Below are 16,524 nucleotides of genomic sequence, written 5' to 3'. Positions count from 1 at the left end.
TCCATCACAAAGATTCCAAGTTTTGTGGATAATTTTCAATATGACAAAATCTACTCCTTAGGACATTCCAAATGCTGACTTAAACATCCAGTGGTAATACAAGTATCGGGCTTCTTCCCATTGAGAATTATGGTCAAAATTGTAAAAAGGGGAAAAAAATTTCCCAAACCATAAAGGTGATTTCTGGGGTATCTAGACCTTATCAGGAATCTAGGCCCACTGCATGATGTGTCTGAGCCCCACTGTACCAACATTTGGCCCCTCACAGGTGGGAGTCCAGAGCCTATGGCTATTACCTGTATCTTACACTCAGCTTCCACCAACTGGAGTTTGGTTTGTGCTAGTTCGAGTTCCATCTCTCTCAGCTGGTTCTTGAGCATCTCCTTCTCTTCATCCGTGTCCTCATCTAAAACCTCCTTGGTTGAGCTAATGCCTTTTACACGCCCTTCTTTGTTGAAAAATTCCCGGCAGTGCTCACAGTCATCCACCTTTTGCTGAAATTGAAAACACCATTTTTTTATGTTCCTCTAAGAAAAATTCTACCAATTAAATCACAAAAAGTCCTCTATTACAAAACATGTCCCAGTTTCAGAGCTATAAATGTGAAAAAAAAATGTATGTTAGAATGAAATTGCATACATTAAAGGTAAATAGAGAAGATAGGGAAAGAATATACACCAAGTGTTAAATGTCACCAAGTGATGTTATCTGTGGTTAATGGGATCCTAAGTTATTTTTTTCTTATTTACTCTTATAGTACAAATTTTCCACAATGAGCATTAATTTTAGAATGTAGACATTACTGGTTAAACTCTAATTATGATGGAAGCCAGGTATAATTTTGCTCCATAGGCACAGCTCCCCTCCCCCAATGTGACTTTGTGTAAATAAGGCCATGAGAATAAACCTTTGACTTAAGTACTTTCTTACATTTCTGTCCACTGAATTGTAAATATGTAGGTGAAGCATTTTTCAATAAATTATTCACCTTTATAAAATTTGGCAAGTATTCTAATACAGGAATGGCTCAAAGAAAGAACGCATCAAGTTATAAAACCCACCTAACACTATTTTTAAAAAATCACACAGGAAAATATTATTAGCACTCCTTTTCACTGTATTTGGATCCATTATGGGCAGAAGGGAGAAGTTCATGTGAGGGGGTTTCTCTGTTCTGCAAAACAACACTGGGAAATGGTAAATCACAGCCCATGGTATGGTCCTGCCTCTGCACCCTCACCTCTAGCCAAATCTATTACTTGAAGACTCCTTAACCTCAGTTTGGTTCTTTAATACACTGCAACGATCAATTACCAGAGTGATAACATCTGGAAATCCTGGAGATGCTCTATAGCACTTGTATTCTGAGATCTAAAGCCAGAACACCTTTGTGTAATCTATCCCCTTCTGGAAAAGACAGGTACTTTATTTACCTGGTACATGTCAGCTTCTCTTACTTTTAAAATCAAGGTAAAATTGCCTCCTCCCAAAATCTGTTGTGTTGAATACAGCCATAAAGTGAACTAGGTAGTATAAAGTATCTTTAGAAAGGAAGATTGAAGGACTTACCCGAATTTTCTCAATTTCCACTTTATTAGCTGTCTGCTGCTTCTCCAATCTTTCACTCAATTGAGAGCAAATCTAAACAAATATAAAACAATCTTTTTAACAATGTAATCACCTGCATAATTGGGTTCAGGGTAAATTCTAGAATGTTGCTGGAGTATGCAAAGCAGAACTGACACAATATAAAATAGACTGCTACTGCATAGGATGGGATGTGGAACTGACAGATGAGCAGAGGTTTCTCCAGCTGTGCCATCTCTGAATCCACTGGCCTGGGACTTGCAGGAACCCACTGGTGCCACACTCAGCCAACATCATGTAGACTTGTCAGACTCATAAGCCAAGATCCAGGGTGTAGAAAAGAATAAGACCAATTATGCTTTTAAAACTCAACCAGTTCAAGGAGAGAAATGGTTCTATGTCATATGACCTATACGTAAACAGAAGTCTGTAATTCTGAAAGTGAAACATTCCCAAGAACATGCTGTGACTTGGATATATTAAGTTCCTACAAAATGCCGGACACTTTGCCAGCATCCTATGAAAATGATGTGGTTGAATCCTCACAAGTAGTCCTGACAGATAGACTATTTTCCTTATTTTACAGTTGAGACTCGGAGAAGTGAAGTAGCTTGTCTAATGACGTGAAATAGCTTGTCAGTGCAAGTGTTTTAAGTGTTTGGGTATACATTCAGAGGGTATACATTTCACCCAGGGCAACCAGCGTATACAGCCCAATCCCAGGGTTCATGGGACCCACCTGCTTGTAGTCACTGATGATAGAACTATTTTTTTTAATCTCAGATTCTGCCTTGTCAAGTTCCCGACGGCACATTTCTTTTAACTGCACATATGAAAAAGCAAAAGACAATATTTTAAGGGAAAAAATAAAGGAAGTTCTGGAACTAATTGCTTAGTGCTAGGCTTTCCAAAAATTTCCTAATTTACTTCGGAAAGGGTTCTAATTTACCTGTCTTCTTCCTTTACTCTCAGCAGCACTAATCCTTGGCTCTTTCAGTAGTTTTTTTTTTACTGAAAATCTTAAACCCCATTTCATACTGGGGCTTTTGCTGAAATTCCTCCCTGCCAGTGCAACTTCACCTGTGAACCTTTGCTGAGGAGGTAGCCCAAACCAAACAGACTTGAGGATTGTAGTCTTTTCAGCACCTCACAGGTTATGTAGAAGTGCTCAGGTAGTCTTGACAGAGTCAGGGAGGTTTACCATCATGGAGAATCATGGGTGGGAGAGGGGAGAGGTGCTTCTCCAGGGCACACAGCACCCACAGCTCTTCTTGTAGCTGCAGGTCTGTGTCCCCAGTGGGTGTGAAGAGCTGGCTCAGAGTAAAACTTCCAGTTTGCTCTACGGAGATATCAGAGGACAAGTAGAGGAAGAGCCAGACATATGATATCAGCTTTTCTTTTGTAGAAGTGCTAACCCTCTTCTTCATTACACTCAGATGCTGATTAGGAATTTCTCCTGTCCCAATAAAGGATGGGCTTTGACCTACCGACTCGCCTAGACTTTAATTATGAAGAATCATTATGCTTTATACAGTAAATAAAAAGAGCCTCTGGAGAGAAACTAAAGCCAGCTGTTCTCCAGTGTGAACAGGAAGACACACACAAGCTAAACTCCTAATCCTCAAGCATTTGCAATACACATAGGAATATGAGGGAGAGGCGAAGTTTCCTTTACCTGAGCTGACTCTTCTTCCAATCGCCTTTTCTCTTCTTCTGCATCAATCAACTTCTGTTTAGTCATAAGCAACTCCTTATTCAGTGCATCTGCCTTTTCCTCAGCCTGGAACACACATATATTCAAGATACATTGCCATGTACTGAGAATCTGAGAATTCTCAGTACCAGAACTGAGAATCAGGAGGGGCTTAAATTGTCCAGCATAATCCCATTTTTAAATGATGGGGGTGGGGAGGGTAATTATTCATATAGAAAGGATAATATCCCAAGATCACAGAGCAAGTTCATATCAGAACTGATACTATACTATACAGCAATGCCTGGCCCAATTTCCTGTGCAGAGATGGTGCTGGGCAGTGGCCAGGAGCTCAGCCTTTGGCATCAGACAGCCTATGTTCAACTCCCAGTGTTCACTGACCATGCGCCACTTAAGTCACTATAGTCACTCTGAGCCTCTCTGAGCTTCAGGCTTTTCATCTAAGGAAAAGGCACAAAAAGTACTCAGCACACTGCCTGTAATACAGTGAATACTCAATAAAAGGTAGGTGTCATTATTAATAGGAATAATAAATTTTGGTTTTCTTCTTCCAAACTCTCAGTATTTCCTCTTCTGCATCAACCAAGTTTTGCATTTTGTTCATGTCACTTGATAAAGGAGACTTCTCTTTTACTGGCACACTCCCTTTATTATCTGAAATGGCCACGTTCCAACCCCCATCTTTTTCTACAGCCTGTAAAGATCTCATGGGCAGATCTGTGGGCTTCCAGGTGAAAATGATAACCTCTGACGTAAAAATTCCCGACAATGGATATTCCAGGAATATCAGAGCAGTCAAGGAAATAGGTTAGAAGCCCTTAGTTAGAGATTAGAAAGAGGGTCTTTGTTACTGGGCTTATATACAACTTCCCTTGCTGGTGGATGATGGTTTCCCTGAAATTAAACAGGGTTTCTGATGTCACGTAGCTGAAGGAGTATAAGAATGGCATGATATGCAAACACAAAAGGCCATTAGTTACTGGAAAACTGCACCTGTGTGTAGTTACATGGGGTTCCTAGAGTTAAGGCCTGCCCTTTTGGGGGAGTGGCTTATCATCTACTTAGTTCAAACCCAAAAAGCAATCAAAAGAGAAATGAGAATCAAACGACAGGAAATACTGGTAAAGAAGTCCTGTTAACAGTTTTCTTTTACTTTAGAACAATACAACAACCTATTATTTCTCCTCCCTTAGACTCAGTTAACATCTTTTGAGCACTACTTTGAAACACATGCTACATGCTTTATGTTCTCTCACTGAATTATTTTGCTACCATGGTAGGTAATGATTATACCAATGCTGATTCTAAAAAGGATGGTACATCCAGGCCATAAACCTGGGTCCTCTGACCCAATAGTCTGTGATTTTACCATGACACCAATTTCCATACCCACCCCGACTCCCCAAATTGTAAAAAAAAAAAAAAAAAAAAAAAAAAAAAAAGTGGTGTTTTTCGGTCCTATCAAGGAACAGAGGTGATTTCCCAAAGGTCTCACAATGTATGGAGCACAGCTAGAACCTAAAATGAGTTTGTCTGACATTGAGCCCAGCATTTATTTGTGCCACCACTCCAAGAGCCTCTCAATGTTCTGCCAAAAGGAAGATGTCCAGAGGCCACTGGACTGATCTAGCCGGAATATTCCAATGGTCCCACACTCTGACTGCACAGTGATTCTATTTCCATAATTGTGAGAAGAAAACATCTGGTGATAATAAACGTAAATCCAGCTTTCCACTAATGGTCATGAAGAAGTAACAAGGACCAGATTTGCCCCTTCCACAGTAAAGAGCCATTTAAAGCATGAGTGCAGGACTGTGGTCCCTGAGAGAAAGAAAACAAGGTGCATCCTACTACCACCTTGGCTTTCTGACTGGAGGTACTTTTTGGGCCAAGTAGATCTTGGAGTTCTCAAAGGGTTAAGAAAACAGTTGGGAAGTCACGGAAGCTAAGTTGGTTGGATGGTGCAGGGCAGAGCTCTGTAGAAGAGGGAGCTCCAGATCAGCTAATAAGAAGGCTACAGAGATAAAATGAAATTATGAAAATACCCAATTAAACCACAAGAAGGCAGAAGAGAAGAACAAAAAGTAAATAGGACATGTAGAAAACAAATAGCAAGATAGCAGACTTAAATCCAATCATATAAAGAATTACATTAAATGCAATTGGTTGAAACATTCCAACTAAAAGGCAGAGGTTGAAGCTAAAAAAGCTAACCTAACGACCTATCAGCTACAAAAACCCATTTTAAAGGGAGAAAAAGCTGTATCACGCAATAACTAATTTTAAGAAAGCTTGAGCAAACAAAGTAGATTTCAGAATAAGGAACATCACCAGGGAATATATGATAAATGATAAAAGGACAGAAGACAATGATAAAAGAGTTACTTCAATAAAAAGACATAATCTGAAATGTATGTGGAATGCCAAAATACATAAAAGCTGACATAACTGAAAGGAGAAACAAATGCATAATTAAAGTTGGAGGTTTCCACACTGATATCTCAAGTGACAGAACAAGTAGACAGAAAATTTATTGAAGACTTGAATAACCCTATTAACTAACTTGAAAGAATTGACATTTATAGAATACTTTACCCACAACAACAGATTATATGTATTTTGTAAGTGCACGGGGGACTGTCAACAAAATAGGCCATATACTAGGCCATAAAATAAGTATAAATACATTTTAAAGGATTAAAAATCAGGAAGGATATGTCCTCTGGTCATAATTAAAGTAGAAATCAATGACAGAAAAACTTCTGGGGATAATCTCTAATATTTGGAATTGAACAACATTCTAATTCATGGGTCAAAGAAGAAATCATGAGAACTGAATGTAAAGGAAAACACAGCATATCAAGATATGTGGGATGCAGTGAAGTGGTGCTTTACAGGGAGGCTGAGAAATTTAAAATCTTATTTCAGAAAAGAAAGGTCCAAAGTCAATTATTTTAAGCTTCTTTTTTAAGAAGCTGGAACAAGAAGAGCAAATTAAACCTAAAGAAGGTAGAAGGGAATGAAAGAACAGAAATCAATGAAAGAGAAAACAATAGAGAAAAATCAATGAAGCCCAAAGCTTTTTTTTTTTTAGAGAGTCAATGCAACTGAATCTAGCTAGATTGTTAAAGGAAAAAAACACAAATTACCCATATCAGAAAAGAAAGAGGGGGCACCTCTACTCCTACAAACATTAAAAGAATAAGGAAAAATGGATAGCACAATACCGTGTGATGGTAGCACAATCCTGTAAGTATAATTAACAAACTAGAGTGTGAGTATGGTTCAAAGAGGAAGGCTAGGGTCATGCCTGTCCTCAGAAGGAAAGCTGGAAGATAAAACTAGGACTGTATAGCTTAGCGAAACCCAGAGTGGACATGATGGTGGTTAATTGTAAAATGTAAGAAAGTTATTTCAAACATATGTCACTATTACAAGATGTTAATAATAGGGTGTTCTATGGGGGAAAAATACAATTAATATAAACTACGGTCTAGTGAACAGTAATATTGTAATATTCTTTCATTAATTGTAAGAAAAACACTATACCAAAGCTAAATGTCAATAATAGGGGGATATATGTGGTGTTTTTGCTTTGGAAGAAATGAGAATGTTCTCATATTAACTGCAATGGCGAATGTGAATTTTTTTAATAAAATATTTAAAAGACAACCCAAGTGGCCTAGATTGTAAGCTATTATAGAAGACACATTTAGTCCAGAGTTGTAATTATTATTTCTGGATTCTGAGAAGATGTTTTATATACCTATAACCTGGTATTTAGAGAGAAGAATGAAGCCGATCAGGTCCCGATTAAGGTTATTCACAACACAAGGTTAAGGAAGACATTGTCTATATTTTAGAACCGTACCTACTCTTTGAGACCAAAGGAAGAAAGATTTATTTTTTCTGGAACCTAATTTTCTGTAGCACATAACCTACCCCAACCTGTCTGGATAGCTCATTTGAACAACTGAAACACAGGGAACTCAAAATAAGAATGAAGGCCTTCAATCTTGTATAGTTTAATATAATGCCTGGATACATCCTAAAATATATTAAGCAGATAATCAAAAGTATTGGCAAAGTCCCTTGAGATATGGGAGAAAAAATATGGAACTATTAAACTTTACCACCAGGGAATCCCCTAATACTGTATCAAACATTAGGGACACCCAAATCTATAGGCCAAGCCCTTGAACTTGAGGCTTACTCTTATGAAGCTTATGTAGGTAGCAGAGAAGTTTAGCCTACCTATATGTATGCCTAAGAGTTACTTCTTTTGATGCTCAGATGTGGCCTCATTCTCTAAGCCCAATTTGGTAAGTGAAATCATTGCCCTCCCTCCTACATGGGACATAACATCCAGGGGTAAAAGTCTCCCTGGCAGCGTGGAAGATGATTCCCAGGGATGAATCTGGCCCTGGCACCGTGGGATCAACAATTCCATCCTGACCAAAAGGGGGAAAAGAAGTGTAACTAATAAAAGATCAGTGGCAGAGAGAGTTCAAATAGAGTCAAGAAGCTACTCTGGAGGTCATTCTTACACAAGAGTCAGTTAGACATTGCTGTCTATCATAACTTGCTAACCCCCAACCAAAATCATTCCTACCAGTCCTAAAGAACACCTAGAGCAATATATAAGAATCTACAAAGGTTCCATGCACTAGAGTAATTTTCCAGAAACCTACAACCTCCAGATGGGTCCCTGGACCAGGTAAGTCCTAAAACCTAGAGGGCCCAGCCTCTCCAGAACATTAGCTAGGGTTCCATCTCCCTACTCCCTATTAGTGACAGACCCTTCCAACATGAAAAAGTTAGAATGGCTTTAGCCCAAATACCCCTAAAGAGTGAGACAGAAAGATCAAAAGTGATGGTGGAGTTATACGAGAAGGTAGGGTTTAACAAACGAATATGAATATGACTGCTGAATCATTAAATTGATATTTCTTTTAATCTCCAATATCTTAGAGTAGCAAGAAGTAAAAACTAAAAGTTGTGGAATTGTAACCCATACCAAATTCTGAAATCTGTTCTACAAGTAATTGCTATGCTGTATTTTAAATTTTATTGCTTTTTTATATACATGTTATTTTTCACACACACAAAAAATTAAATTGTGATAATAAAAAAAAAATTTATTCCTTCTCGCCTTCTATATTCTGGAGCAGCTAGAAGGAAAAATCTGAGAGGATGACACAGTAGCCCATGACAAACTTTGGGATCTGTCCTGTAACTACTTGAAGAGTGTGTTGAAAACAAACGTTTTTTTTGGTTCTTTGCTTTACATATATTATATTACACAATAAAAAAAGTAAAAAAAAAAAGATACCCCAAGTGAGGTTATTCCTAGGAATACAGGTTGGTTTAATATATTGAAAAATCAATTTATTTCACCATATTAACAGAATCAAGGAAAAATATGAAATGATCACTAAAACAGATGTAGGAAAAACAATGGACAAAGTCCAGCACCCATCTATGACAAAAACTCCATGTAAAATACAAATAGAGGAGAACTTCCTTAACCTGGCCTGCAAAAAACCTATAGCTTACATCTGGAACAAGAAAATCATATCATCTTTCATCATTTCTATTCAACATTGTTCTAAAGGTTTTAGTGTAGTAAGGCAAGAAAAAAATCATAAAAATGTGAAAGGAAGTAAAACTGTCTTTATTCAGAGATGATATGATATATGAAGAATTCTAAAGAATGTACAAAATTGCTACTAGATCCAATAAGTGAGTTTCAAAACCAAATACTCATGTAGAAATTATATACAAAAACCAATTGAATTTCTACATAGGTAACAAAGCTTGAAAATAAAAGGAAATACCATTTACAATAGATTAAAATATGTGAAAGTCTTGTAAACTGAAAAATAAAAATCATTGTTGAGAGAAATGAAAACCTAAATAAATGGAAAATTATAACATGTTTATTGACTGGAAGGCTCAATTTTTTTTCAGATATCTATTCTTCCCAAGTTGATCTATGTGCTGGTTTGAAAGGAAGTATGCCCCCTAAGAAAAGCCATGTTTTAATATAAATCCCATTTCTTAAAGGCAGAATAATCCCTATTCAATACTGTATATTTGAAACTGTAATGAGATCATCTCCCTGGTTGATGTGATTTAGTTAAGAGTGGTTGTTAAACTGGATTAAGGGATGACATGTCTCCACCCATTTGGGTGGGTATCAATTGGTTTACTGGAGTCCTATAAAAGAGGAAACATTTTGGAATGAGAGATTCAGTGAGAGCAACACTACGAAGCAGAGAGTTCACCAGCCAGCGACCTTTGGAGATGAAGAAGGAAAATGTCTCCTGGGGAGCTTCATGAAATAGGAAGCCAGGAGAAGATGCTAGCAGATGATGCCGTGTATGCCATGTGCCCTTCCAGATGTGAGAGAGAAGCCCTGACTGTGTTTGCCATGTGCCTTCTCACTTGAGAGAGAAACCCTGAACTTCATCGGCCTTCTTGAACCAAGGTATCTTTCCCTGGATGCCTTAGATTGGACATTTCTGTAGACTTGTTTTAACTGGGACATTTTCTCAGACTTAGAACTGTAATCTAGCAACTCATTAAATTCCCTTTTTAAAAGCCATTCCGTTTCTGGTATATTGCATTCTGGCAGCTAGCAAACTAGAACAATCTATAAACTCAATATAACATCACTTAAAATCCCAGAAGACTTTTCTTTGTAGAACTAGACACACTGATTCTATCTAATAGAATCTAATAAATAGAAATGCAAAAGACTTAGAACAGCCAAACAATTTTGAAAAAGAGCAAAGTTAGAAGATTTACATGACCTGAGATTTATTTTAAAGCTATAGTAATCTAGATACTGTAGTACTGGTATAAGTATAGGCAGAGAGAATTGAGGCATGGGCCCAGACATATAGAATTGAATTTATTCAATTAAATGTTGAATTTTGATAAAGGGGCCAAGGTAATTCAAAGGGAAAAGTTTAGTAACCTGCTCAAGGTTACAGAAGTAGCTAGTGAAGCCAGAGTTCAGATCCTGGCAGGTGGCCTCCTGAGTCTGTTTTCTTCCCTCTTACATCATACTACCTTAATGTAGAGGGGGGAACACACTTGACAGAGAGAACTCAGACATGGTCCTGTCAGCCCTTTACCAGGTACCCTACAAAAGTTCCCTCTAATGCCTTCAGCATAATGTCAGGCCCATTTCATTGAGGAGAAAGCTTGCTTGCAGTCACCCAGGGAGTAAATGGCTGGCATGAAATTCCTCCATAGCTTTTGTGTGAAGAATAACAAAAGTGACAGATAATGAGTAAGAAAAGTGATGTAAAATCAACGGAAATATAAGGAGGGCTCGGGAAGTTTTATAAGCCACATACCAGAGCTTTTGGATCCAAAAAGGGAAGAACTGAAAGGTATGAAGTTCTTTTATAAACCTGGCTAGTCCCTGAAGTCCAAATAAGTGAAGGTCAGAGAGCCCCATGTTCTCCATTTCAATGCAAGGAAGAACTGAGTCAGTTTTCAGTGATGACTCAAAAGAAATGAGAAGACAGCCACTTTGGCTTGGAAGGAGACCTGTCTTCTCAATACTTCTCAGCAATTTAGGGATGGAACTGGCACTCAAGTTTGATACTCCAGAGCCTTAAAGGTTACAGGGGCTCTGTTCCTCTCAGAAGACAAAAACAGCCTGGTTAGGAGCATGAACTCTGATGTAAGGCCATTTGGGTTTCCCTCTGAGGTTTCTGTTATTGACTACCAGTGTGACCTGTATAAGATATTTAACCTCTTTTGACTACTTTCTCATCATCAGTAAAATGGGGATCATAATTATATCCCTTATACAATATGGGTAATTTTGGGGACTAGATCAGATAATACAAAGCACTTAAGATAGTACCTAGCACTCAATAAGTGTTCAAGACATGAGCTATTAAGCTATAGATATTAAGTGTCAGAATCACTGGTACTCCTTGACTGGTGTTTCTGATGTGGTTATGACATCAATCCATAAGTTTTTGTTCCATATTTACTATGGAGACAGTACTGGGCATTCCAGTCAATTGGACCTGGATTAAATTCCCAGTTCTACTTTTTTCTGGGTGCCTTCATCTTTCTCAGTCTCAAGTTTTATGATGTTAAAAAAAATTCTCATCCATAAATGAGGCTCAAGTTACATTCCTTATAAGGCTGAGGTAAGGATACAATATACTGGGGTTCAGTAAAAGGGCTTATAGTGTCTGGCACACAGATCTTCAGTACATGGGAGTTTATTTTTATTATTTCTCACTTCTGATATCAAAAATACAAACTAGTTCTCTGAAAAATGGTTTTGGCTGCAAGGACCTAAGATGCCTACAATCCACCTTTAAACTAATGGGATGTCAGTGTTATTACTGGGCCTGTCAGATGGAAAATGTAACAGCTCAAACTAAAATTCCACCTGGAATTTTAGCCTAAGCTGCCTCTTCAATTTCATTGTAGAGCACAAAGGCTCCTGCCCAGTTCCCATTTTCTTTCCTTTTCCTGTTTTTTTTTTTTTTCTGCATGATCCACAGTTACATGGGGGCCATCTTAGGTGTACACTTCTGACCCTACTTCTTTAGGCAGTGCTCAATGTACATCTCCCCTCCCCTCCACTCACTAGGAAGAAATGCCTGAATAGCAAGGGAGTGACTCATAATAAAGAGTTTCTAGAAAGAGGATCAGAGGGTAAGTTCCATTTACACTATGGAAGGAAACTCAGGCCTCAAACCTGGTAAGTAGACTGTGGCAAACCAAAAGTCAGTGAGAGAATTCTCACCTGCCATGTCAGAGACCCGGATTTGATTCCTGGAGCCTGCCCATGCCAAAAAAAAAAAAAAAAAAAAATCAGTGAGAGCTTCAGGTTTTTGATATTGAGAACTAATGACCTTAAAACACTCTCCCTGAAAAAAAAAAAAAAAAAAAAAAAACTGGAAAAAGAAGCCCGCCCAGTTAAATGTCACCATTTGTAGTGACAATCAGACAAGCAAAGGAACCAACACTACCTGTGCCTGATTTTTTCTGGTGGTGCTTTTCATATACATCAAATTGCACAATTTTCAAGATTACCCTGTGGCATAGCTATTATTCTCTCTCCCTACAGTTTACAGGGTTCTAAGGTGAGCTTTAAAGTAGAGTAGCTGGTATTAGAACTCAGGTCTGTCCAAATGAAAGTACAGATTTTCCACCCAAAGAAATACATACAATTTTGGTGGATGTCAAGGACCTTTGCCTGAAGTTCAGTGATGCTATGGGATCATGGATCATGTAAGTACGCTGAAAACCCTGAAAAGGTGAGCTAATCCCTAGAACCTTAGGAAACCAATAAGCAGAAAAGCAATCCTAGGAGCCAATCTTGGTAAAAGAATCTAAGTTAGGGTTTGGGAAATTACGGCCCATGCACCAAATTGGTCTGCCATCTATTTCTGCAAATACACTTTTAATGAAAGACGGCCACAGTTGTTCATTTACACATTGTCTATAGCTCCTTTTGTACCAACAGTAGAATTGAGTAGTTGCGACAAGAACCCTGCTAGGAAAACCACCATCTCAAAATTTTTAAGATTAGGAAAAGCAAAGAAAAACGGAACATTTGTCAACTGAAACTACTGATGGAATTGCAAGTTGCTAAGGTACTCAGCTGCACTGCAACTGGCAATGCTTACTCTTGAGTAAGCATATAATATGCAGGATAACAAAATCTCATCCCAAGTTTAGGAAGCTTGTGCTGAGGGAGAAGTTAAGGAAAATATAACAACTAAAATGCTATTGCCAATTGTAATAGCATAAAAATTAGCTAAAAGGTATTTAATTCCAACTACTTTGAGAAAGGAGCTCAAGGATTACATGCAAAATGAGAGAAGACTGTTGCAAGAATATTGATAAATCCCTGAATGAAAAGTGAAGTAATACAAGTTGCATCACAAAATGAAAACTTTGTAGGTATTCAACTAGAACAACAATCACTAAAACTCAAGGATTTCACTTGATTAAGAGGGAAATCAAGTATTCAATATGACCTTTCTTTAGGACCAGTTAGACTCACGTTATCTAGGTCCTTTCGCAGTGCGATCTTGCTAGTCACCAGCTCATGAGCTAAATCATCATTTTCCTGTTCCAGTCTCATATTAGCTTCTTGCAGACGCCTATTCTCCCGCTGAAGAGTAAAAAGAAACCAGTTATGGACAAATACAAACAAGATGGAAATGACAGTTTCTTAGGACTAAATAAATCTCAAAACTGAATTTCTGAGTCTTATAGAAAAATTGGGAGATGTGGCTTATCCTGATATACTTCTAAACAACAAGTACTTATTTTCTATCTACATAACGAAATACTTAGCTGATTCAAATGACCTACCTAGTTAATAAGCTATTTCTTATTAACTCAAACTTGAACCTAGAAACGATGGGACCGAATTTTGTAAAGGACTTGATAAAACTAGTTAACAGGCACAATTACATGAAATGAAAGGCTGAAAGCGCCTCACATCATTCAAGCCGTTAAGTGAACAAACCTCAAATCGCTCGATGGGGTCTTCTTGCTGGGCCTGCTGTTCCCTCATGGTATGATATTCTTTTTCATATTTTTTCAACTTCTTCTGACTAATCTGTAGGATAAACCAATACAAATTAAAAGGGCCTGCACTTAAGACCAAGACCTCTGCTGACCTGATTATCCCTAGTCACTATAAAAATGGTGTTTCCTATTTTTGGAGGGAAATCATCAGAATCCAGGAGCAAAAATGACTATCGTGAACAGTCTTCTATTGAATCCATTTGGTTCCTAAGATTTTTACTGACAGCGTTAGAACGAACACTCCATAGATAACCCCCTCCCACCTGAGTTCTGAGTCCTATTTGTCTCCAATAATAAATAATAAGCTATATTTTATTTTGCATATACCAGCACTATTGCTAATAGTTTTAAACTTGTGATTTCATACCTCTACAAAATACGCTTTCATTCTCATTTTACAAACAAGTTAACTGAGGTATTAAGTGGCTATATAAGGTGCCCTAGGGACTGGCAGATCTGGGATTGAGCCCAGGCAGTTGGACTCCAATCAGACCAAGCTTATAGGTGCCTCACCATATCCCATCATCTATCACCTTTCATCTCCACTAGCTCATTCTGTGCTGCTTTCAAATAGGTACATTCTATCTCCCCTTAAAAACATAGCTCTTCTGACCATTCATCCACTTACTGCCCTTAGGTTCATCAAACTACTGTCATCGTTCTCTAAAGCCTTTCCTTACCAACCACTGCAAACCAAAGGCCTGATACCTTTCACTACCATTGCTTCATGGCCTCTCCCTCTTTATTCTCTCCAAATCCAGCTTGCACTAACTAGTCTATGGAAGGTACCTTCCTGAAGGGCACCAGTGATTTCTTTTCTACTCCATCCAGTGATCCTACCTTTCTCCAACTGAACTTCAAAATTCATTAACTTTCATGATTTAACATGACCCAGCCATTCTTCCTTTTAGGAACTCTCTCACTCCCCTTTATTCTCTTGGCTTTCCTTCTACCTAAGAGGTCCTCCTCCCTTCTTTTCCTGGTTGGCCCCTTTTCTTTCTCTAATCTAAACCATAACCTAGGGTATCATTCTCCCAAACAGCTAATCATTCACTGTAGTAAAAGTTTTTAAAATTACATTTATTATTTTTTATCATCACAACTGACTTTTTTTCCTTCTTTTTTTTTGTGAACAATAACATACACACAAAAAAGCTATAAATTTCCAAGCATAGCACCATAATCAGTTGTAGAACATATTTCAGACTTTGACATGGTTTTCAATTTCACAATTCTAGGTTTTTACTTCTAGCCGCTCAAAAATACGGAAGACTAAAAGAGGTATCAATCTAATGACTCAGCATTCATATTCACTTGTTAAGTCCTATCTTCTATGTATAATTCCACCATCACTTTAATCTTTCCGTACCTCTCACTGGGGTTGTTTGAGCTATAGCAATTCTTAATTTTTTATATTGGAAGGGTCTGTCACTAATATAGGATAGGGAGGTGGAATTATCTGATGTTCTGAAGAGGCTGGGCTAGGTTTCAGGACTTATCTGGACCAGGGACTCGTATGGAGGTTGTAGGTTTCTCTGCAAGTTACTCTAGTGCCTGGAACCTTTGCGGAATCTTATAAATTGCCCTAGGTGTTCTTTAGAATTGCCTGGAATGGTCCTGGTTGGGTGTTGGCAGGTTATGACAGGTAGCAAGGTCTACCTGAAGCTTGTGTAAGAGCAATCTCCAGAGTAGTATCTTGACTCTGTTTGAACTCTTTCTGCCACTGATACTTTATTAATTACACTTCTTTTCTCCCTTGTGGTCAGGATAGAATTGCTGATCCCATGCTGCCAGGTCTGGATTTATCTCTGGGAGTCCTCGCCCATGTTGCCAGGGAGACTTTCACCCCTGGATGTCATGTTCCACATAGGGGGAGGGGAATGATTTCACTTGCAGAGTTGGGCTTAGAGAGACTGAGGCCACATCTGAGCAACAACAGAGGTCCTCCAAAAGTAACTCTTAGGCATGCCTATAAGAAGTCTAAGCTTCTATCCTACCTACATAAGCTTCACAAGAGTAAGCCTCATGATCGAGGACATGGCCTATTGATTTGGGTGTCCCTAAAGTTTGACACAGTATCAGGGGATTCACTGTTGGTAAGGTTTAATAGTTCCATATTCTTACTCCCCTCCCTCAGGGGACTTTGCCAATACTTTTTGATTATCTGCTTAATATACTCTAGGAGGTTTCCAGGCATTTACAATAATCTACACAGGATTAACAGACCTCTTTCTCATTCAGTGCTGTGTTTCAGATGTTCAAATGAGCTATACAGATACGTAGAATTAGATTATGCACTACAGAAAATTTCAGTTCCAGATCAAATAAACCTTTCTTCCACTGGTCTCGAAGAGTATGTGTGGTCCCTACCACCCCAATTCTTATTGTCACAAACATATTTTTAAAGGGTAATTACATGAAGTCACATTAAGTAATGAAGGATCTTCAATAATGGTAATAGCATGGGTCCATTTAAAAGAACCAGTACTATGTAATGCCACTTTTTGCTTACTATAGGATCTAAAAGGCAAATGCATAAAATGTAATGATAAATCGGTTTTGGACTCAATGTATAAACATGCAATCTGTGACAACAAATACATAAAACTGGGAAGATGGAGGGCTGTGAGCACATA

General features: G+C 38.2%; 1 protein-coding gene across 9 annotated transcripts in view; it reads right to left on the bottom strand.

Moving 5' to 3' along the window:
* Positions 1-16,524, bottom strand: part of RABGAP1 (RAB GTPase activating protein 1) — a 241,405-nt gene that overhangs the window by 2,727 nt on the left and 222,154 nt on the right. For 8 of the 9 annotated variants that reach the window (XM_077144151.1, XM_077144188.1, XM_077144168.1 and 5 more), the window contains 7 exons: positions 13,827-13,919; positions 13,356-13,466; positions 12,090-12,125; positions 3,263-3,367; positions 2,327-2,410; positions 1,570-1,641; positions 297-494 (listed from right to left, as the gene is read on the bottom strand). In XM_077144151.1, coding sequence (XP_077000266.1) covers positions 297-494; positions 1,570-1,641; positions 2,327-2,410; positions 3,263-3,367; positions 12,090-12,125; positions 13,356-13,466; positions 13,827-13,919 — 699 coding nt within the window. The remainder of the gene's footprint in view (positions 1-296; positions 495-1,569; positions 1,642-2,326; positions 2,411-3,262; positions 3,368-12,089; positions 12,126-13,355; positions 13,467-13,826; positions 13,920-16,524) is intronic. The other variant, XM_077144178.1, reaches the window with a different exon arrangement.

Source organism: Tamandua tetradactyla, chromosome 2, assembly GCF_023851605.1.
Source record: "Tamandua tetradactyla isolate mTamTet1 chromosome 2, mTamTet1.pri, whole genome shotgun sequence".
NCBI lineage: Eukaryota > Metazoa > Chordata > Mammalia > Pilosa > Myrmecophagidae > Tamandua > Tamandua tetradactyla.
This window is presented reverse-complemented; position numbering and strand designations above follow the sequence as displayed.